Source organism: Dryobates pubescens, chromosome 31 (assembly GCF_014839835.1).
Source record: "Dryobates pubescens isolate bDryPub1 chromosome 31, bDryPub1.pri, whole genome shotgun sequence".
In the NCBI taxonomy this organism is placed as follows: domain Eukaryota; kingdom Metazoa; phylum Chordata; class Aves; order Piciformes; family Picidae; genus Dryobates; species Dryobates pubescens.
The window spans coordinates 7537038-7557997 of NC_071642.1; the positions used below are offsets into that span (position 1 = coordinate 7537038).

At 57.4% G+C, this 20960-nt stretch overlaps 1 protein-coding gene across 3 annotated transcripts; it reads left to right on the forward strand.

Annotated features, from left to right (window-relative positions):
• The first annotated feature begins 609 nt into the window (after window positions 1-609).
• RASSF2 (Ras association domain family member 2) lies at window positions 610-20960 on the forward strand. Of its 3 annotated transcripts, none has more exons than XM_054175319.1 (12): window positions 610-701; window positions 1948-2149; window positions 7144-7231; window positions 9590-9665; window positions 9838-9989; window positions 11013-11101; window positions 15951-16102; window positions 16210-16311; window positions 16485-16536; window positions 17108-17229; window positions 19897-19994; window positions 20215-20960. In XM_054175319.1, the coding sequence occupies exons 3-12, from the start codon at window positions 7173-7175 to the stop codon at window positions 20282-20284; spliced, it is 972 nt and encodes a 323-aa protein (XP_054031294.1). In that variant the 5' UTR covers window positions 610-701; window positions 1948-2149; window positions 7144-7172; the 3' UTR covers window positions 20285-20960. The 3 variants fall into 3 exon arrangements, with proteins under 3 accessions (XP_054031294.1, XP_054031292.1, XP_054031293.1); XM_054175317.1 differs by lacking the exon at window positions 610-701 and adding an exon at window positions 1336-1408; XM_054175318.1 differs by lacking the exon at window positions 610-701 and adding an exon at window positions 1368-1408 and having other exon boundaries at window positions 1878-2149.

Genomic DNA, 20960 nt, shown 5'->3' on the forward strand with positions numbered 1-20960 from the left:
TGGGGTTTGGTGCTAAATTCCTTGGGTTTGGGGCTGAATCCTTGTGGTTTGGGGCTAAATCCTTGGATTTGGGGATTAAGTCTTTGGGGTTTGGTGCTAAATTCCTTGGGTTTGGGGGCAGGGCTTTACCCAGCACGGGCAGCCAGGGCCAGCTCTGCTCCATTGTGCAGCTCAGCTGGGTTCTCCCAGCCACAAAGGGCCTCTCATCACCGCCAGCCCCGGAAGATGCTGCTGGAATATCAATACTGACCCCATCCCAGCTCCCTCTCGCTGGGTCAGAGTTCCCCACGCCAGAGGCTCCTTCCTCCTGATCCTCTCCTATTTTATATACAAACAGGAGAAAACAGGGAAAGGCCAGCAGGGCTGATACAATGGGTGGCTGCAGAGGCTGCCTTGTTTTGCTCCAGCAGCTGCTTAGATGATTTCTTTGTTTTGGGGAAGGTTTTTTTTCCCTTTGTGTGGGCTGTTTCTAGGCAAATTCCTTAAAGAGGGAAAAAAGCCCAGAGAAGCCACAAAGCACTGGGAAAGGTCAGAAGCAGACAAAAGCAGAGGGATACAGCCTCACGCTGCTGCTCCTCTGGAACACTCAATACCTCTGTGCCCCCCTCCCCAAACCCTCCCTTGCAGCAGCGCGGGGGGCACGGGCAGGATGGGACCCGCAGCCCAGGAGCAGAGGCTGGAGCCTGAGCGCCGTGTTGGAGGTAACTATGACCCTGGACGGCAGCAGCAGCCTCCAGGCAGAAGGGTTTCATTGATTTCCTTTTCAATCCTCTTCTCGGGGGCGGGTTTGGATCCGGATGGGATCGCACAGCCGTGGCTGGGAACGGGCTGGAGCCAGCAGCTGGCCCTGTTGCAGCCTGCGTGGCTCTGGGATGAACCTTGCAGGGTTTGGGGCATTCTGAGGTAGAAATGACCACTTCAGCCTGGGAGCCCACGGCCCTCCCTCCGGGAATCCTGACACAGCTGGAGCTGATCAGAAGAGCAGTTCTGGGTGCATCAGAAGGGGCATCCTTTGGGATCCTGGTCCCGGCACCAGGGATAGGGCATCCTTTGAATCCTGATCCCGGCACCGGGATGAGACGTCCTTTGGCATCCTGGAGTGCAATTTGGTTGCCAGAAACAGCGTCACCTTGGGATGCCGGTTCCAGACCCGGAACCAGGGGGTTGAGATGGAGCATCCTTTGGGATACCAGTCCCTAGAGGTACAAATCAGGTGACCGAAGCAGGGCATCCTTGGTCCTGCCACCTGATCAGGGGTGTCCTTTGGGCTCCCGGTGCGGGAGGGTTGTCCCCCGGGATCCCAGCCCCGCTGCCCCGGCAGCCCCGCCCCGTTCCGCCCGGCCCCGCCCCAGGGAGGGGCGGTGCTTTCGCGGGGCTCCGGCCGCGGCGCGGAGCGGAGCGGGACCGGGTGAGTGCGGGCGGGACATGGCACCCCCATCCCGGTCCCTATCCTCAACATCCCCATCCCCATTCTCTCCATCCCCATCCTCATCCCTGGGCCCCATCCCGGGCCCCATCCCCGGCGTTCGGGGGAGCGGCCTCGGGGCCCATCTGGAGCTGTCCTGAAGTCCCTCGGTGCGCGGAGAAGGCTCCGACCCCCCCGCCTCAGGGATGTCATCTCCGCACCCCCGAGCATCCTCAGCATCTCCCTCTGCTCTGGGGCTGGCTGCTGCCGCAGGGAGCCAGCAGCACCTGCAGGTCCCCAGCCTGCTCACGGCACCGTCGCCGTGTCCCCATCGCCCCCGGGCTGGAGACTACCTCCTAGCTCCTCTCCTGTCGCCCGCACTAAGACGCTGATGGCCACCAGCTCTGCTCAGGGGTGGGGGGAGGTTCAGACCTGCAGAGCGTGGCCAGTGGGTCCCCCCACTTGCCCCCAGGGGAGCCAGCGCCCCGATGGCATCACCCATCCTCAGCTCTGCCACCGCTCCCCTGCTTTCCCCTCGGCAGGACGGGGCTGAGCACTTGGGCTGAACAATAGCGGCTGGAAAACAATGGAGCGGCTGCACCTTGGTGCTTAGGGACACCGGACGGACGGACGGACGGAATCCCAGCTCCAAAAATAACGCCTGGGCCGGAGCCACCACGACACCGGCTCACGGCAGCCGCCCACCCAGCACCGTGGGGCCAGGGAAGGATCTGCCGGCAGGAGGTGAGAGACTCGGTCGCGTCCCACCGCGCTCGGTCACATCCCAGCGCTGGGCACGGAGGCTCCGCAGCCTCCGGGCCACGGACCGTGGCCTGCGGCTGATGCTTTGCTCCGGTGGCGCCGCGGGGGACGCGCGGTGGGACGGCCGAAAGCCTCCTCGGGCTGCAGGGTCTGCGCAGGAGGCAGCACCGCGGCCTCCCCGGGGAGCAGGGATCAGGATATTCCCACAATGCCTCACACAGCCGGGGGGAAGCAGCAGCTGGGACGAGGCTGCGTCTCCTGGCTGGGCTGCTGGAGCGGCAGGAGCAGCAGCAGGGATGCTGCCAAAGCTTCTGCGTGCTGCAGGAACTGGGAAAGCAAACACCCCACCCCCAAAACGCTCCTTGCTGGCAGGAGCAGGGAGCACCATCCCTCTCCAGCTCAAAACACGATCTGGAGGGGAGCTCTACTTTTTTTTCCTCTCCTTTTCTTTTTCTCTTTTAACTCTTCTTTTTTGGTGTTGCTGTATGAAGCTCCCCAGGGGCTCAGCAGGAGTCTGTGTCCCAGCTCCACCTGAGGGGCTGCAAGTGGGGCCAGGCTCCCTCTGCGCTGTGGGGTGCTGGTGGTGCAGGGAAGGGTCTCAGGGAAGGGTCTGAGCTCCTGGAGCATCTCCAGCACCCGAAGGGAGCTACAGGAGACCTGGCTTGTGGTGATAGGATGAGAGGCAATGGCTTGAAACTAGAGCAGGGCATTGGAGCAGGCTGCCCAGGGAGGCAATGGCTTTGAGATGGGAGAGGGAAGACTGAAGCTGGAGATGAGGAAGAAATTCTTGAGAGTGAGCGTGGGGAGAAACTGGAACAGGTTGCCCAGGGAGGCTATGGGTGTCCCCTGCTTGGAGGTGCTCAGGACCAGGCTGGATGAGGCCTTGAGTAACCTAGGCTGGTGGGAGGTGTCCCTGCCTGTGGCAGGGGTTGGAACTGAATGAGCTTTGAGGTCCCTTCCAACCCAAACCATTCCATGATTTTATGACAATCATCTTTAAGGAGGGGAATAAGTCTGAGACCACTCGGGCCTGGAAGCAACCATGGGAGCAGCTGATAGCTGTGTCAGAGGGCAGGGAGGGCTGCAGTCCTCCTGCCACCCCTGCAGGGGCAGTGGCTTTGAGCTGATGTTTGCAAAGCACTTTGCAAGGCCCCAGCCAAACCTCAGCCCCCACAAGGTGTGAAGGGAGCACAATGGCTCCAAAAGGGGAAACTGAGGCACTGGAGGTGATGGGAAGGGAAGAGCTGCTGTGGCTGAGCAGCTGGTTGGGCATTCTGCACACTGCCAACCCTTTTATCTTGGCCATTTCCAGCCTCTCACCGAAGCCGTGGCAGAAAATCAGGGCAGGGGGGTGGCAGGTCTCCATTTGGGGAGCTCCAGGCTGCTGCTGCTCCCTTCCACCCACAGCCCAGCGCTCTTGAGACCCAAAAAAGGAAGAATTTGGCCCTTTCCTCACTCGGAAGGGGATGTGATGACAGAGGCGAAGGTGGCAGCGCCGGGCGGTAAACAGGAAGCTGAGCTCCTCGGCACAGGGGGATGAACCTGCGCTGCAGGGCTCCTCACCCATCCCCAAATGAGTCTTTTTTCAGCTGGAGTTCACCCAAACCTGCCCTTGGAGGAGACTGGAGAGTTGCCTTCACCCCTTCACGTGGCCAGGCTGTGCTGCTGCAGGCCAGGAGGCTCTCAGCCTCTTCAGTGGGTTTGTGGCAATGTTTTTGCACTGCCCAAGCAGCTGGGAGAGCTCAACCCCCACCCCACGCATCGCTGCCTTCCCCCTGGAGCCCTTTCAGGGGACACCCACAAGCCAGATGCTGCTTCTGTGCCCTTCCTCTGTCTCACAGCTGGTGACCCCCGAAGTCACCCTGCTGGGGCAGGTGCTGCGCAGCCACCGCTGCCAACGTTTCCCCCCCAGCCACAAAGCTGCCTGCAATATCTCCTCCTCTTATCGGTGTGGAGGGAGAGATGGGATCCTTATTGGGTTTGTTCCTGGGGGGGGATGTGGGAGAGGCAGCTGCCAGCCCCAGAGGAGGGTGCTGCAGGGCTGCAGCTCCCGGGCTGGTCAGGAAGCTCAGGGCTTTGTCAGCCTTTCCGTTGCCAGGAGCAGTTTTTCGGCGGCGGGTTTCTCTTCTGCTTTCTCCAGGCACAGCTGGAGCCCCAGGGCTGGGCTGGCTTCCTGCCCTCCCTCTGCTGCTTCTGACTGCTTCAGCACCCTCTGCACTTCTCACAGAATCCTAAAATCGTTCAGGTTGGAGAAGACCTTCAAGGTCACTGAGTCCAACCCTTAACCCTCTTCTGCTGAGTTTACCACCGAGTCCTACCCCCAAGCACCACGTATGTTCAGAGGTTCACAGAAAGGTTTAGGTTGGAAGGGACCTCAAAAATCATTCAGTGCCACCCCCCTGCCAGGGGCAGGGACACCTCCCACCAGCACAGCTTGCTCAAGGCCTCATCCAGCCTGGCTTCAAACACCTCCAGCCAAGAGGCAGCCACAGCCTCCCTGGGCAGCCTGTGCCAGTCTCTCCCCACCCTCACTCTCAACAATTTCTTCCTCATCTCCAGTCTCAGTCTCTCCTCTCCCAGCTCAAAGCCATTGTCCCTCATCCTGGCACTCCCAGCCCTTGTCCAAAGTCCTTCCCCAGCTCTCCTGGAGCCCCTTCAGGCACTGGAAGGCTGCTCTAAGGTCTGCCTGGAGCCAGCTACACAACCTTGAAACCCCTCCAGGGATGGTGACTCCACCACTTCCCTGGGCAGCCTGATCCAATGCCTGACAACCATTTCAGTGAAATGTTTTTTCCTGATGTCCAACCAAACCCTCTCTTGGTGCAGCTTGAGGCCATTCCTCCTTGTTCTATCCCTAATTACTTTTGCAACCTCTCCCACGCCGTGAAGTGCAGCCTGGAATGGTTTTGCTGTTCCTTGTAACTGATTTGCTAGGATCCACCAGGACTGGCAGGCTGTGAGGCAGAGATTGCTGCTGTGCTGAGGTTTTAGGGGCTCCTCCTTTGACCACAAGGCTTTGGTTGAGTCATTTAGCTGCTGGATTTTGTGGTGGGGTTTGGGTTGTTTTGGCAGGAAAATGAGGTCTGTGTCCCAGAGGATCAGCAGGCAGCTGTGCAGGAGGTGGATGGAAACAGCAGTTGGGGGGCAAATCCTCTTTTCTTGGCGTGTTTTCCATGTCTGGATGAGGGGAAGGAGGGAGCAGACCCTGGAGAAAAGAAAGAAAAAAGACAGGCTGCCCTTAGGAGGGCTTCACAAAGCCCTGAGCTAAAGGATGACCCCGGAAGCCCTTTTGTGTCACTTAGCACTGCTCCAGCTTTGAATTCAAGGTGCTGCCAGTGCCTGATTTCCAAGCTCTGAGCAGCCCTGAGGGCTTCACCCCAAATCTCATCTGAATTCCAGTTCATAGCATCCAAAGCAACATCCCAAACAGCCTCCTGCTTTTGGCTGGGGCTGCCCCAGAGGTGGAACTTGTGGAGAGGTTTCGGAGTGTTTGCAGGAGAGCTGTGGAGATGCTCTGGCGCTGGAGGGAATGCAGAAAATGCCACTTGGCGTTGTTCAGATTCACAGAGTGGCTTGGCTTGGAAGGAATCTTAAAGCTCATCCAGTTCCAACCCCCTGCCATGGACAGGGACACCTCTCACCAGCCCAGCTTGCTCAGTGCTTCACCCAGGCTGGCCTTCAACACCTCCAGGGAGGAGGCAGCCACAGCCTCCCTGGGCAACCTGTGCCAGAGTCTCCCCAGCATCACTCTCAACAATTTCTTCCTCATCTCCAGTCTGAGTCTCCCCTCTCCCAGCTCAAAGCCATTGCCTCTCATGCTGGCACTCCCAACCCTTGTCCAAAGTCCCTCCCCAGCTCCCCTTCAGGTACTGGAGGGCTGCTCTGAGGTCTCCCAGATCCTTCCCCAACTTCCACCCCACAGCCTGTGCTCTGGGATGAGATGAGGAAGCATCAAGCCAGATCCTGTATGTCTGCAGCTTTGCATTAAACCCCTGGTAAAATGAATGGAAAAGAGGAGTAAATGCTGCTCATCCCCTTCCTGCTGCAGGTCTGGCAGTGCCAGGGCACTGGGTGCCTGCTGGAAATGCAAATGCCAGAGTAAGCCAATCGCTGCTGGTATTAAATTTTCAGTGAGTTTACGACGCTTCACCCTTATCTGATCTCCCCTCATCTCACCCTCCCCTCCTTCCCCTTCCATCCTCCCAGAGCAGCTGCCACAGCCTGGAGAAGAGGAGCCTGAGGGGAAACCTCATTGCTCTCTGCAGCTCCCCGAGAGGAGGCTGAATCAGCAAGAGTGTGGCCAGCAGCAAGAGGGAAGTGATTGTGCTTCTGCACTGGGCACTGCTGAGGCCACAGCTTGAGGGCTGGGTTCAGTTTTGGGCCTCTCAACCCAAGGAGGACACTGAAGGCTGGAGCAGGGCCAGAGAAAGGCAACAAAGCTGGTGAGGGCTCTGGAGAAGAGGGCTGGGGAGGAGCAGCTGAGGGAGCTGGGGGTGTGGAGCCTGGAGGAGAGGAGGCTGAGGGGAGACCTCATTGCTCTCTACAGCTCCCTGAGAGAAGGTTGGAGCCAAGTGGGGGTTCGTCTCTTCTTCCCAGTCTCAGGTGATAGAAGGAGAGGAAATGGCCTGAAATTGTGCCAGGGCAGGCTGAGGTTGGAGATGAGGAAAAACGTCTTTGCTGCAAGAGTGGTCAGGGATTGGCCCAGGCTGCCCAGGGAGGTGGTGGAGTCCCCAGCCCTGGAGCTGTTCCAGAACCCTGCGGCCATGGCACTTGCGGCCACGGTTTGGTGGCCACGGTGGTGCTGGGTTGATGTTGGGCTGGGTGACCTCCGAGGGCTTCTCCCATTGAAGCGATTCTGTGACGATTCTGTGATTCCCAAGAGCTCATCCACATCCCAGCACATGAGTTTCCCTGCTCCCCAGGGGGCGGCGACGGGGCGGTTCACGCCGATGCTTTTCTCTCCTCCCTCTCTGCAGCTCAGCTCCCATGAAAGAGGAGCAGGAGGATGGATTACGGCGGCTGCGAGCTCCTGGTTCCCTGTGGCAAAGACAAATACATCTCCAAGTAAGCTGCTGGGCAGGGCTGCAGTGCAGAGCCACAGCCTGTGCTGCTGGCTGGGGAGCTGGCTGCAGTATTCCCGGGGGGGATTTTCGTTGGGAGGAGAGGAGGGAGCCTGGAGTTGAACTTCAATTGGTTGCCTTTAGAACCCCAAAGCAGTTCTAGGGCGAGAATCAGCGATTTCCTTTCAAAAAAATATCGGGGGGGGCTTTGATGTGAGTTGGAATTTGGTTTTCCCTTAGGAGCTCTGAAGGCCAAATTCTGCCAGGAAAGCTCCCGAGCTGGGATTGCTCCTTTGTGCTTTGGGAAGGAAGTAAAAGGATTCCTAAGCTTCCAGGAAGATTTTAAGGGAGATAAAGCATAAAGGGGATGTTGCATCCCCTCTTTTGTACTTTCTCCTGACCCCACAGCCCTGGGATTTGTGCTTCCTGATGTCAGCCTGAAGGTGCTGAGCATCCTTGAAACCCCAGCAGCCTGCTGAGCATCCTTGAAACCCCAGCAGCCTGCTGAGCTGGATTCATGGCATCACTTCCCCAGGAATCACAGAAGGGCTTGGACAGCCTGGCCTGGCTTACATCTGGCTTTAGTTTGAGTTTATCTATTTATTTATTTATTGATGTCTCCATTCATTCATTCATTCAATTATGATGTGGCCAAGGGGGTCCTGGGGGCATTCAGAGGAGTGTGGCCAGCAGAGCCAGGGAGCTTCTCCTCCCCTCTCTGCTCTGCCCTGCTGAGGCCACACCTGGAACATTGCATCCAGCTCTGGGCTCCCCAGCTGAGGAGGGACAGGGAGCTGCTGCAGAGAGGCCAAGGGAGGGCTGCAAGGCTGCTGAAGGGACTGCAGCACTGCCTGGGGAGGAGAGGCTGAGAGCCCTGGGGGTGCTGAGTGTGGAGAGGAGAAGGCTGAGAGGGATCTGCTCAATGGCTCTCAAGAGCTGAGGGCTGGGGGGCAGGAGGGAGGGGACAGGCTCTGCTCAGCTGCACCTTGGGACAGGCCAAGGGGCAAGGGATGGAAAGTGCAGCACAGGAGGTTGCAGCTCAGCAGGAGGAGGAACTTCTGCCCTGGGAGGCTCCCAGAGGCCTGGAGCAGGCTGCCCAGAGAGGTTGTGGAGTCTCCTTGTGTGGAGCCTTTGCAGCCCTGTCTGGATGTGTTCCTGTGTGCCCTGGGCTGGGTTCTCTGCTCCTGCTCTGGCAGGGGGCTGGAAGATCTCCAACCCCTAACTTCCTGTGAGCCTGTGATTATTATTAAAGTATTAATAATGATAACAACAATCATAACTACTATTGTTGTTGTTATTATGTCTATTTTCATTGTTATCATTCAACTGGAGCAGGGCTCAGGCTGAGCTTGAGGTCAGGGGCCTGAGCCAGGAGCTGATGGGGTGACCTCTCCTCTGAGAACTTGTGACTCCAGCATGACCTAAGGGCTTCAACTCCCAACACTTCCTTGGTTTTCAGCCTTGTGACCAGCTCCACCAAGGTCTGGTGGCTTTGCTTAGGGCTTTTTGCACAGCTGGTGGAGGACATGGGTGCAGAAAGCTTGTCCCCCAGAGGGGATCAAACTGTTGGAGCAGGTCCAGAGGAGGCCATCAAGAGGATGAGAGGGCTGGAGAACCTCCCCTCTGGGGACAGGCTGAGAGTTGGGGCTGTTCAGGCTGGGAAGAGAAGGATCCAGGGAGACCTCAGAGCAGCCTGCCAGTACCTGAGTGGGCTCCAGGAGAGCTGGGGAGGGACTTTGATAAGGGCTGGGAGTGCCAGGCTGAGAGACAATGGCTTTGAGCTGGGAGAGGGGAGACTGAGACTGGAGATGAGGAAGAAATTCTTTGCAGTGAGGGTGGGGAGACCCTGGAACAGGTTGCCCAGGGAGGCTGTGGCTGGCTCCTGCCTGGAGGTGCTCAAGGCCAGGCTGGATGAGGCCTTGAGCAAGCTGGGCTGGTGGGAGGTGTCCCTGCCCATGGCAGGGGGTTGGAACTGGCTGATCTTGGAGGTCCCTTCCAACCCAACCCATTCCATGGATCCATGACTCTCTGATACCCCCTGGTTGAACCTGCAGCAGATATCCTCTACAAGAGAGCTCTTGAGGCAGCCAAAGACCCATTTTTGCCCCAGCTGAAGCTGTTTTGGACACAGGAGCAGCCTAGTCCAGCCTGACCCTGGGAAACAATTCCAGCTTTCATAGAGTGATGGTTTGGGTTGGGAGGGCCCTTTAAAGGTCATCTAAGCCAACCCCTTTTCTCTTACACCCTCCAATTTCCTTCTGCCTGGCTCCAGGGGACCAAGCAGTGCCTGCAATGTCCTCCCCCATCCCCCCACCCCCCTTCCCCTATTTTTTCTCAACATCTTTCCCCTTTTCTCCTTCAGAAATGAGCTGCTCTTACACTTGAAGACCTACAACATCTACTACGAAGGGCAAAATCTGCAGCTGCGGCACCGGGAGGTGAGAAACCCCCCGGGGTAGGGACCTGCTGCTCCCTGTCGGGGTGGGGGGAGGGGAGGAAGGGTAAGGGGAAAGAATAAAAGAGGAAATTCGCGTTGATTCAGACTTGGGAGGTGCAAAAAAACCCCTCCGAGTCTGTGCGCGGGGTGCGGAGCTGCTGCTCTCTGCGCAGGAGGAAGGGGAACTGATCGTGGAAGGGCTGCTGAACATCTCCTGGGGCTTGCGGCGCCCGATCCGCCTCCAGATGCAGGACGACAATCAGCGCATCCGGCCCCCGCCCTCCTCCTCCTCCTGGCACTCGGGCTGCAACCTGGGAGCCCACGGGTGAGTGCAGGGCGGAGGAGCCCCCGCGGCTACCCTCCCCACCCCCCACCCCGAGCCCCTCCAGCTGGGGTTTGCTGCCTCACAGCCCCAGACGCCTGCTCTGGCTCCGGGGTTTTGGCCACCGGGCAACACCCTGAGGAAGCCAAGGCTGAAGTAAAGTCGTAGTAGCATCATAGAATCAGGCAGGGTTGGAAGGGACCACAAGGATCATTAGTTCCAAGCCCCCTGCCATGGGCAGGGACACCCCACACTAGATCAGGCTGGCCAGAGCCTCATCCAGCCTGGGCTTAAACACCTCCAGGGACAGGGCCCCAACCACCTCCCTGCACAACCCATTCCAGGGCTTCACCACTCTCATGGGCAAGAACTTCCTCCTCATGTCCAGTCTGAATCTCCCCACCTCCAGCTTCATGCCATTCCCCCTAGTCCTATCACTACCTGAGATCCTGAGCAGTCCCTCCCCAGCCTTCTTGTAGTTCCCTTCAGATCCTGGAAGGCCACAATGAGGTCACCTGGGAGCCTTCTCTTCTCCAGACTGAACAGCCCCAACTCCCTCAGTCCCCATCACACTCTACAAAACCCCTAGAACCCCTGGCCTTGGTCCTCCAGGGCCCAAGAGCAGCAAATCCATGGCTTGTCCTGGAAGTGGAGTGGATCTGGGGTGGTTTTCCAGGTTGGTTTGGGGTTTTTTGTCAGCAAAGAGGAAAAAACAGGGCAGGTCCAACTCTGCTCCTGCTCTGTTGGAGTTCAGGAGGTTATTCTGGGGTTCAGGGGTTTATTCTGGGGTGCAGGAGATTATTCTGGGGTTCAACAACCCTTCCTGGGAGGAAGGCAGCTGGGATAAGACCTTCCAAAGGGGTTTTTGGGGGAATAGAGTTTAGGATTCATGTTGTAACAGCACTGCAGCCCTGCAGGTGTGGTCACCTGCCAGATCCCGAGGGATAGCAGGCTGCTCCTCACCAGCCTGGGGCTGGGCTGGGTCACATTCCCCCAGCACATCACTTCTGCCTTGCTTCTCCCCAGCTCTGTGCTGAAGCCCAGCACCTTGCCAGACATCCAGGTCACGGACGCGGAGCCCACGCCGAGCACGGAGGCTCCAGGGAATGTCACAGGTGAGCAGGGCTCAGATCCAGGGGGATCTGGCTGGGTAGCTGGGAGCAGCTCCTCTTTGAGGTCAGAAGACATAAGGCAGACAGGTTTTGTTCCCTAGAAGTCAGTGTCCCAGTCTTGCTCCAGGTGACCTTAAGCCATATTTCATTTCATAGAATCCCAGAATGCCAGGAAGGGACCCCAGGGACCAGCTGCTCCAACCTCTCTAGGTGCTGGTGGAGTTGAAAGGAGCTGACCCAGCAGCCTGCCAGGCTGACTCTGAAACTGCCCCATGGAGGGGACTGCACTGCCTCCAGTGGGAGGTGATTCCAGTGTCCAACTGTCCTCAGGGGGAACAGGTTTCTTCTGCAGTCCAATTGGAATTTCCTCAGGAGTAACTTGTACTCATCACCCCTTGGGACTCCTTGGAGTCTTCATCCTCCTGATAGCCACCTTTTATGTCCTGGACCGTGTTGATAAGGTCTCCCCTTAGCCTTATAGAATCATAGAATCACAGAATTGTTTAGGTTGCAACAAGCCCTCTGAGCTCACCCAGCCCAACATCAACCCAGCACCACCATGGCCACCAAACCACAGCCCCAGGTGCCAGGGCCACAGGGTTCTGGAACACCTCCAGGCATGGGGACTCCACCACCTCCCTGGGCAGCCTGGGACAATCCCTGACCACTCTTGCAGCAAAGACATTTTTCCCCACCTCCAACCTCAGCCTTCCCTGGCACAATTCCAGGCCATTTCCTCTCCTATCACCTGAGACTAGGGAGCAGAGACCAGCCCCCACTTGGCTCCAGCCTCCTTTCAAGGTGCTGTAGAGAGCAATGAGGTTTCTCCCTCAGCCTCTTCTTCTCCAGGCTCCACACCCCCAGCTCCCTCAGCTGCTCCTCTCCAGCTCTGTTCTCCAGACCCTTCCCCAGGTCTGTTGCTCTTCTCTGGCCCTGCTCCAGTCCTCAGTGTCCTTGCAGTGAGGAGCCCAAAACTGAACCCTGCACTCCAGCTGCGGCCTCAGCAGTGCCCAGCACAGGGCTACCATCACTTCCCTACTCTTCTCCTCTCCAGGCTTGAACCACCTCAGCTCTCTCAGCCTCTCCTCACAGGCTAAGTCCTCCTCTGATCATTCTCCTGACCTGGGCACTTTCCAGCCCATCCACAATTTATTTCCCTGCAGCAAGAAAAACCTGAGCCCCGAAGCCTTCTGAAGGGCTTGGCTTGTGGGGTTGGGGTTTGTTTTTGCTCAGGGCAAGGGCCAGGGTGGGCTGTGGGGATGAGGAGGTTGGAAGGAACTGGGAGGATGGAGCAAGGAGCCTCATGGGATGGTAGGGGAAAGGATGTTGGAGCTTCCCCTTCCCGGCGTCTCCGCTTTTAGGGAAGAAGAAAAGAAGAATAGAGGCCGTGGGGAAGTTCGTTGCCATGGGGAAGTCAACATTCTGCAGAGTTATTTTTCCCCTCCCTGGATTTTTTTCCTCTCTGTCAAGGGGGAAGAGCTTGGTCCTGGTGCTTCCTTAACCCCTTGCTCTGAGCGGGAGGCAGCGCTGGAGCTGCCTGCGTCCTTCACCCGCAATTCCCATGGGAAAATCCTGCTCTGAGCACTGCCCTCACACAGCTGGAGCTCTCTGCAGAGGTTCCTGGGGGAGGGGTTGGGGGCTCAGGTGAGGTATTTTTGGATGCCTTTCTGGAAATATCATGAGCTGAGGGCTGGAGCACCTCCCCTATGAGGACAGACTGAAGGAGTTGGGGCTGTTCAGTCTGGAGAAGAGAAGGCTCCCAGGTGACCTCATTGTGGCCTTCCAGGGTCTGAAGGGAGCTACAAGAAGGCTGGGGAGGGACTGCTCAGGATCTCAGGTAGTGATAGGTCTAGGGGGAATGGAATGAAGCTGGAGGTGGGGACATTCAGGCTGGACATGAGGAGGAAATTCTTCCCCATGCGAGTGGTGAAGCCCTGGAATGGGTTGTCCAGGGAGGTGGTTGAGGCCCCAGCCCTGGAGGTGTTTAAGCCCAGGCTGGATGAGGCTCTGGCCAGCCTGATCTAGTGTGGGGTGTCCCTGCCCATGGCAGGGGGGTTGGAACTAATGATCCTTGTGGTCCCTTCCAACCCTGAGTGATTCTATGATTCTAAATAAAAGCAATGCAAGAAGGACATGGAACTGCTGGAGCAGGTCCAGGGGAGGCCGTGGAGACGATCAGAGGCTGGAGCCACCTCTGCTCTGGGGCCAGGCTGAGCGAGTTGGGGTTGTTCAGCCTGGGGAAGAGAAGGCTCCAGAGAGACCTTAGAGCAGCCTTCCAGGATTTGGAGGAGGCTACAGGAGAGCTGAGGGAGGGACTTTGGACAAGGAGTTGTAGTGGCAGGACGAGGGATGATGGCTGCAAGCTGGGTGGTCCAACAAAGCCAAGTGTCGAGTGCTGCCCTTGGGTCACAACAACCACGTGAAGGATACAGGCTTGAGGAGGAGTGGCTGGAAACTGCCCAGTGGGGCAAGCCCTGGGGGTGCTGGGTAACAGCAGCTGAAGATGAGCCAAGGGGTGCCCAAGTGGCCAAGAAAGCCACCAGCAGCCTGGCCTGGAGCAGCAATTATTCATTAATTAATTACTGTTCTGGCCAGCAGCTCTAGGGATGTGATTGTCGCAGTCTGATTGGCACTGGGGAGGCCACAGCTTGAGTGCTGGGGGCAGGGTTGGGCTCCTCACTCCAAGGAGGACATTGAGGGCTGGAGCAGGGCAACAAAGCTGGGGAAGGGTCTGGAGGACAGGGCTGGGGAGGAGCAGCTGAGGGAACTGGGGGTGTTCAGTCTGGAGAAAAGGAGGCTGAGAGGAGACCTTCTGGCCCTCTACAACTCCTTGGCAGGAGGTTGAAGCTAGATGGGGGTTGGGCTCTTCTGCCAAGGAACCAGGGATAGGACAAGAGGCAATGGCCTCAAGATGCACCAGGGGAGGTTCAGTTAGACACTAGGAAAACTTTCTTCCCAGAAGGGATTCTCAGGCACTGCCCCAGGCTGCCTGGGGAGGTGGTGGAGTCCCCCTCCCTGGAGGTGTTCAAAAGCCACCTGGATGTGGTGCTGAGGGAGGTGGCTCAGGGTCAGTAGCTCAGCAGCAGTGGTAGATTGTGAGCTCTGGGTGAGTGCTTGGACTGGCTGATCCCCAAGGTCTCTCCAGCCTCAGCAGTTCCATGACTGTGAAGGTAATTCCCAGCTTGGGGGGGTGGGTGCTCAGCTGCCATGGCCTGCAGCGTGCAGCTGGAGCAGCAAGCACCAGAGAGCTTCCTTGCTGCAGACCTGCTCAGAATGAAAACATCCCAGAGGGTCATTAGCAGAGGATGAAGAGCTAGGTTATAGTAATCTGGAGCTGGGCCAGTGGTCATGCTGTGATCTGAAGCCCTGGCCTCGTTTGCTGGCTCCCATTGAAGGAAAGGAACTAAGTGAAATGATGACAAAGTGAATAAAGATGCTTCAAGCCCTCCTGGAGAAGAGCCTAGAGCCAGGTGCAGCCTTCATGTCCATGGGGAATTCTGATCCATGGCCTCCTTCAGGAGCTGGGGGAGGATGAACCAGAGGCTGCTGTGGCTTAATCTGGTGGCTTAAACCTGACTGGGGAGGTTTGTAAGGTTGTGTTTCTGGGGTGGGACTTCTGCATCCATGGAGGTCTCCCGCGTGGTACCTGTGGGAGCCTACAGCAAAACCAAGGAGGGACTTCTGACAAGGGCTTGAGGAGACAGAAGGAGGGACAATGGCTTTGAGATGATAGAGGGGAGATTGAGAATGGAGATGAGGAAGAAATTCTTTGCAGTGAGGGTGGGGAAACACTGGAACAGGTTGCCCAGGGAGGTTGCGGATGTCCCCTCCCTGGAGGTGTTGAAGGCCAGGCTGGATGAGGCCTTGAGCCACCTGGGCTGGTGGGAGGTGTCCCTGCCCATGGCAGGGGGTTGGAACTGGATGAGCTTTAAGGTCCCTTCCAACCCAAATGCCCTTCCAAGTCCCTTCCAACCCAGATGCCCTTCAAGGTCCCTTCCAAGCCAGATGCCCTTCAAGGTCCCTTCCAACCCGGATGATCTTTAAGGTCCCTTCCAACCTGGATGATCTTTAAGGTCCCTTCCAACCCAAATGCCCTTCAAGGTCCCTTCCAACCCAGATGCCTTTCAAGGTCCCTTCCAACCCAGATGCCCTTCAAGGTCCCTTCCAACCCAGATGCCCTTCAAGGTCCCTTCCAACCCAGATGCCTTTCAAGGTCCCTTCCAACCCGGATGATCTTTAAGGTCCCTTCCAACCCGGATGATCTTTAAGGTCCCTTCCAACCCAGATGCCCTTCAAGGTCCCTTCCAACCCAGATGCCCTTCAAGGTCCCTTCCAACCCAGATGCCTTTCAAGGTCCCTTCCAACCCAGATGATCTTCCAAGTCCCTTCCAACCCAGATGCCCTTCAAGGTCCCTTCCAACCCAGATGCCCTTCAAGGTCCCTTCCAACCCAGATGATCTTCCAAGTCCCTTCCAACCCAGATGCCCTTCAAGGTCCCTTCCAACCCAGATGATCTTTAAGGTCCCTTCCAACCCAGATGCCCTTCAAGGTCCCTTCCAACCCGGATGATCTTTAAGGTCCCTTCCAACCCGGATGATCTTTAAGGTCCCTTCCAACCCAGATGCCCTTCAGGGTCCCTTCCAACCCAGATGCCCTTCAAGGTCCCTTCCAGCCCAGATGCCCTTCAAGGTCCCTTCCAACCCAGATGCCCTTCAAGGTCCCTTCCAGCCCAACCCATTCTGCGATTCTATGATTTCTGCAGCAGGGAGACGCTGCTAGGTAGGACCCTGAGGGGGGTCCTTCTTGTCCCCTTCTGCTCAGCCCCATCCTCCCCCACGGGGTCTCTGTGCAGGCAGCAAGGGGGGGCCGGAGGAGACGCCGCAGCTGATGCGGACGCGGAGCGACGTGGGCGTGCGGCGCAGGGGCAGCTCCCGCACGCCCAGCGAGCAGCGCCGCATCCGCCGCCACCGCTTCTCCATCAACGGACACTTCTACAACCATAAGGTCAGCTCCCACTTCCCTCCCCCCCCTTAAAATGAACCCCAACCCACCTGGGTGAGGAACCTCAAGCCTGGGAGGGGAGGTTTCAGATGGCCCTTTGCACCCCGCAGACCTCGGTGTTCACGCCGGCGTACGGCTCTGTCACCAACGTCCGGATAAACAGCACCATGACCACCCCCCAGGTCCTTAAGCTGCTGCTCAACAAATTCAAGGTACCTTTAGATGTCTTCCTCCCCCCCCAACCCCCTGCTCCTGGCTTGCTCCACCCAGGGAATTGCCATCCCGTGGGGGTGTGGAAGGGAAACGCAGGGAGAGAAATGCTGGGGGTTGGGTTGCCGGCCGGAGCTGAGGGATGGATCTCTGAGTGGTTTCTGTCTCTGTCCAGATCGAAAACTCAGCAGAGGAGTTTGCCCTTTACATCGTCCACACCAGTGGAGGTGAGTCTGCAGCAAGAGAAGAGCAACCAAGCTGGGGCAGGGCCTTGAGAGAGCACAAATCCTATGAGGGGCAGCTGAGAGAACAGGAGGTGTTGAGCCTGGAGAAGAGGAGGCTGAAGGGAGACCTTCTGGCTCTACAACTCCCTGAAAGGAGGCTGGAGCCAGGTGGGGGTTGGGCCCAAGGAACAAGTGATAGGACAAGAGGAAATGGCTTCAAGATGCACCAGGGGAGGTTCCTAGTTGGACACTGGGAAAACATTCTTCCCAGAAGGGATTCTCAGGCACTGCCCCAGGCTGCCCAGGGTGGTGGTGGAGCCCCCCACCCTGGAGGTGTTCAAAAGCCACCTGGATGTGGTGCTGAGGGAGGTGGCTCAGGGTCAGTGTCTCAGCAGCAGCTGCAGATTGTGAGCTCTGGGTGAGTGCTTGGACTGGCTGATCCCCAAGGTCTCTTCCAGCCTCAGCAGTTCCATGGTTCTGTGATTCTGTGAACCTCCCCAGCACAGGCAGCTGGTTGGTCATGGCAGAGCCCAGTCCTCCCCCAGGCCAAACGTTGGTGCTTTTGGTGTTGCAGAGAAGCAGAAGCTCCGAGCCAGCGACTACCCCCTGATCGCCCGCATCCTGCAGGGGCCCTGCGAGCAGGTCTCCAAGGTCTTCCTCATGGAGAAGGACCAGGTGGAAGAAATCACCTATGATGTGAGTTTGCCAGCAGGGGAGGCTTGTGGGCTTCGGATGGGGTTGGGATGCAAGCCAGGGCTGGAATACTGGGGGGATGTGGGGGGGATGTCAGGATGTCTCCATGCTGGGGATGCAGGAATTAGCTTCCACATCTGGAGCCCTCAACACAGGAAGGACATGGAGCTGATGGAGAGAGTCCAGAGAAGGGCCACCAAAATGATCAGGGGGTTGGAGCAGCTCTGCTACAGGACAGGCTGAAGGGGCTGGGGGGTGTTCAGCCTGGAGAAGAGAAGGCTCTGGGGAGACCTAATAGCAACCTTCCAGTACCTGAAGGGGCTCCAGGAAGGACAGAGAGAGACTGTTTGCAAAGGCCTGCAGGGACAGGCCCAGGGGCAATGGCTTCAAACTAGAGAAGGGCAGATTTGGGTTGGATATCAGGAAGAAGTTCTTCACCATGAGGGTGGTGGAACACTGCAAGAGGTTGCCCAGGGAGGTGGTTGAGGCTCCATCCCTGGAAATATTCAGGGTGAGGCTGGATGAGGCCCTGGGCAGCCTGATCTAGTTGGGGATGCCCCTGCTGACTGCAGAGGGGTTGGACTGCATGAGCTTTGGAGGTCCCTTCTGGCCTGGAACATTCTATGATTCTATGATGTCCTCACAAAAACTCCTCCTCTCATGGGGAAAACCTCAGGCTGTGCTTCAGGAGCAGCTTTAAAGCTTCCTCAGCCCTATTTTGCCATCCCAAATCTTTTTGGGTCACAACTCTGCTGGGGGCAGAGTGGCTGGAAACTACCTGGTGGAAAATGACCTGAGGGTGTAGCTCAACAGCAGCTGAAGATGAGCCTGGGTGTGCCCAGGTGGCCAAGAAGGACACCAGCAGCCTGGCCTGGAGCAGGGCAGGGATTGTCCACCCAAAGTGGCCACTCCTGAGGCCATACCCTCAGTGCTGAGTTCAGTTTTGGGCTCTTCACCCCAAGAAGGACATTAAGGGCTGGAGCAGGTCCAGAGAAGGGCAACAAAGCTTGGGAAGAGTCTGGAGAACAGGGCTGGGAAGGAGCAGCTGAGGGAGCTGGGGGTGTTGAGCCTGGAGAAAAGGAGGCTGAGAGGAGACCTCTCTACAGCTCCCTGAAAAGCAGGTTGGAGCAAGGTGGGGGTAGGAACAAGTGACAGGACGAGAGGAATTGGCCTCAAGTTGCCCCAGGGCAGGTTTAGGTTGGACAGGAGCTGAAATTTCTTCCCCAAAAGGTTGCCCAGGGCAGTGGTGGAGTCCCCACCCCGGAGGGGTTTGAAAGCCCTGGAGATGTGGCGCTGAGGGCCATGGGTTGGTGGTGCCTGGCAGTGCTGGGTTGAGGTTTGGACTGGATGAGCTTTAAGATCTCTTCAGCCAAAGCCACTCTGTGATCCATGGCTCTGCTCCCAGCAGAGCAATCTCCGTGCTCGGCTCTGCCATCTGCCGGCTCCCTCCCAGCCCTGCGCTGGGCTCGCAGCACAAACGAGCCTCAGGATCAGCTGCTTTTAAGAGCCCTCTGAGACCTTCCGAGTGCATCCATAACCTGACATCCCGGGGCACAGCAGAGAATCACAGAATCATAGCCCTGCTTCGGTTGGAAAAGCCCTTGGAGATCACCCAGTCCAACACCACCGTGGCCACCAAACCCTGTCCCCAAGTGCCATGGCCACAGGTTTCTTGAACACCTCCAGGGATGGGGACTCCACCTCCTTCCTGGGCAGCCTGGGCCCGTGCCTGAAGACCCTTTTGGCAAAGAATGTTTTCCTAATATCCAACCCAAACCTACCTTGGTTGTCTTGAGGCCATTTCCCATTCTCCTATCACTTGTTCTCTGGGAGAAAAGATCAAGCCCCCCTTGGCTCCAACCTCCTTTCAAGGAGTTGTAGAAAGTCAGAAGAAGTTCTCCCTTCAGCCTCCTCTTCTCCAGCCTCAATAACCCCAGGTCCCTCAGCTGCTCCTCTCAGGACTGTACTCAAGACCCCTCGCCACCCTTGTTGCCCTTTTTGGGACAGACTCCAGTTTTGGGCTCTGGGTGCCAGGCTTGGGGTGCACAGGTCTCACCACGTCAAGGAGCCAAGTCCTGCAGCCAGTGGGTGGAGTAAAACACAATGGATTAGCCCTCAGGTGGACTTCTCCCCCCCAATTAGCAAGTGTCATTTCCTGTAGGGTTTGCTGCAGAGATTGTTTTTATTTCCCTGCTTAAATCTGGGGGAAGAGGACCCTGTGAGGTCACCTTCAGCCTCATGGGGTTGGTGCATCATCCTCTTCCTCACCCCACTTTGGAGAGCAGGTCTCATGAGGACAGCCTGAAGAAGAGGAGGCTGAGGGGAGACCTCCTGGCTCTCTACAGCCACCTGAAAGGACGTTGGAGCCAGGTGGGGGGTTGGGCTCTTCCCCCAAGTAACTACTGAGGGGGGCATGAAAGGAAATGGCCTGAAATTGTGCCAGGAGATGTTTAGGTTGGATATTAGGGAAAAATTCTTTACTGGAAGAGTGGTCAGGGATTGGAGCAGGCTGCCCAGGGAGGTGGCGGAGTCCCCATCCCTGGAGGTGTTCCAGGAACAAGTCTGATGCTTTGAGACACGGTCCAGTGGTCATAGAGGTGTTGGGTAGAAGGTTGGACTTGATGATCTTAGAGGTGTTCTCCAATCTTAATGACTCTCTACTCCCCCCAGGTTGCCCAGTACATCAAATTCGAGATGCCTGTCCTCAGGAGCTTCATCCAGAAGCTGGAGGAAGAGGAGGATCGGGAAGTGAAGAAGCTAATGCGCAAGTACGCCGGGCTTGGTGGCACCGAGGGGAGATGCTGAGGGTTAAGGACACTGGCAGGCACTTGTGTCAGTGCTGAAAACTCCTCTGCACAGCCTGGTGTCCCTAATGCATGCCTGAGCCCCTGAGTTTTGTGTTAGTCCAGGGTTGTTTTGGCAGGTTGGGTTCAAAGCCCAGCTTGATGCTGCAACAAATCCTCAGGTCCCTGTGCTTGGCCTCCGCAGGTACTCCATCCTCCGGCTGATGATCGAGCAGAGGCTGGAGGAGATCTCTGAAGGTCCAACAGCCATGTGAAAGGCTTCACCAGCACCCTGGCTCGGGGTTGTACCACACCAAGGTCCGATGCACTGTACCAAATCCCACACCTCCACCGTTCCTGGAGCGCTCCCGATGTCCACCTGGATCGCTCCAGCTCTGAGCCAACCCATCCCCCACACCCTCAGCTGTGCAGCATCCTCGGGGGCCCCCCCTCTGCAGATGGGGATTTTCCCAGCAAGGCTCTGGCCAGTGGCAGCTTCAGCCAAAACCTCACATCCCTGGAAATCATCAGGGGAAAATCAGGAGGAGATCCACGAGCAGGGCAAAGCCACCACAGGCAGACGCCGGCTGCAAGCATTCGGGAGCAAGACTTTCACAGCTCCATGGAATGGGTTGAGTTGGAAGGGACCTTCAAGATCAGCCAGTTCCAACCCCCTGCCAGGGGCAGGGACACCTCCCACCAGCCCAGCTTGCTCAAGGCCTCATCCAGCCTGGCTTTGAGCACCTCCAGGGAGGAAACATCCATGACTTTGGGACTCAAGTTAACGAGGTTCCCCTCCAGTGATGCCCACCGTGGCTGCTGGGGGAGGACTCACAAGAGAGCACAACTAACTCCTCTTTAGACACACACACAAAAAGCACATTTCTATTGCAATAATTGGCAGGTGAAGGGAAGCTCCAAAAAATCCAAAGGGTGGGCTGAGAACTGGGG

What these genes read in the sequence shown, in the direction of transcription:
- RASSF2 (XM_054175319.1), top strand. Translation starts at nt 7,173, where the DNA reads ATGGATTACGGCGGCTGCGAGCTCCTGGTTCCCTGTGGCAAAGACAAA. An exon ending in TGCAGCTGCGGCACCGGGAG is followed by an intron (nt 9,666 to 9,837) that starts GTGAGAAACCCC and finishes CTCTCTGCGCAG; the next exon opens with GAGGAAGGGGAACTGATCGT. An exon ending in GACACTTCTACAACCATAAG is followed by an intron (nt 16,103 to 16,209) that starts GTCAGCTCCCAC and finishes TGCACCCCGCAG; the next exon opens with ACCTCGGTGTTCACGCCGGC.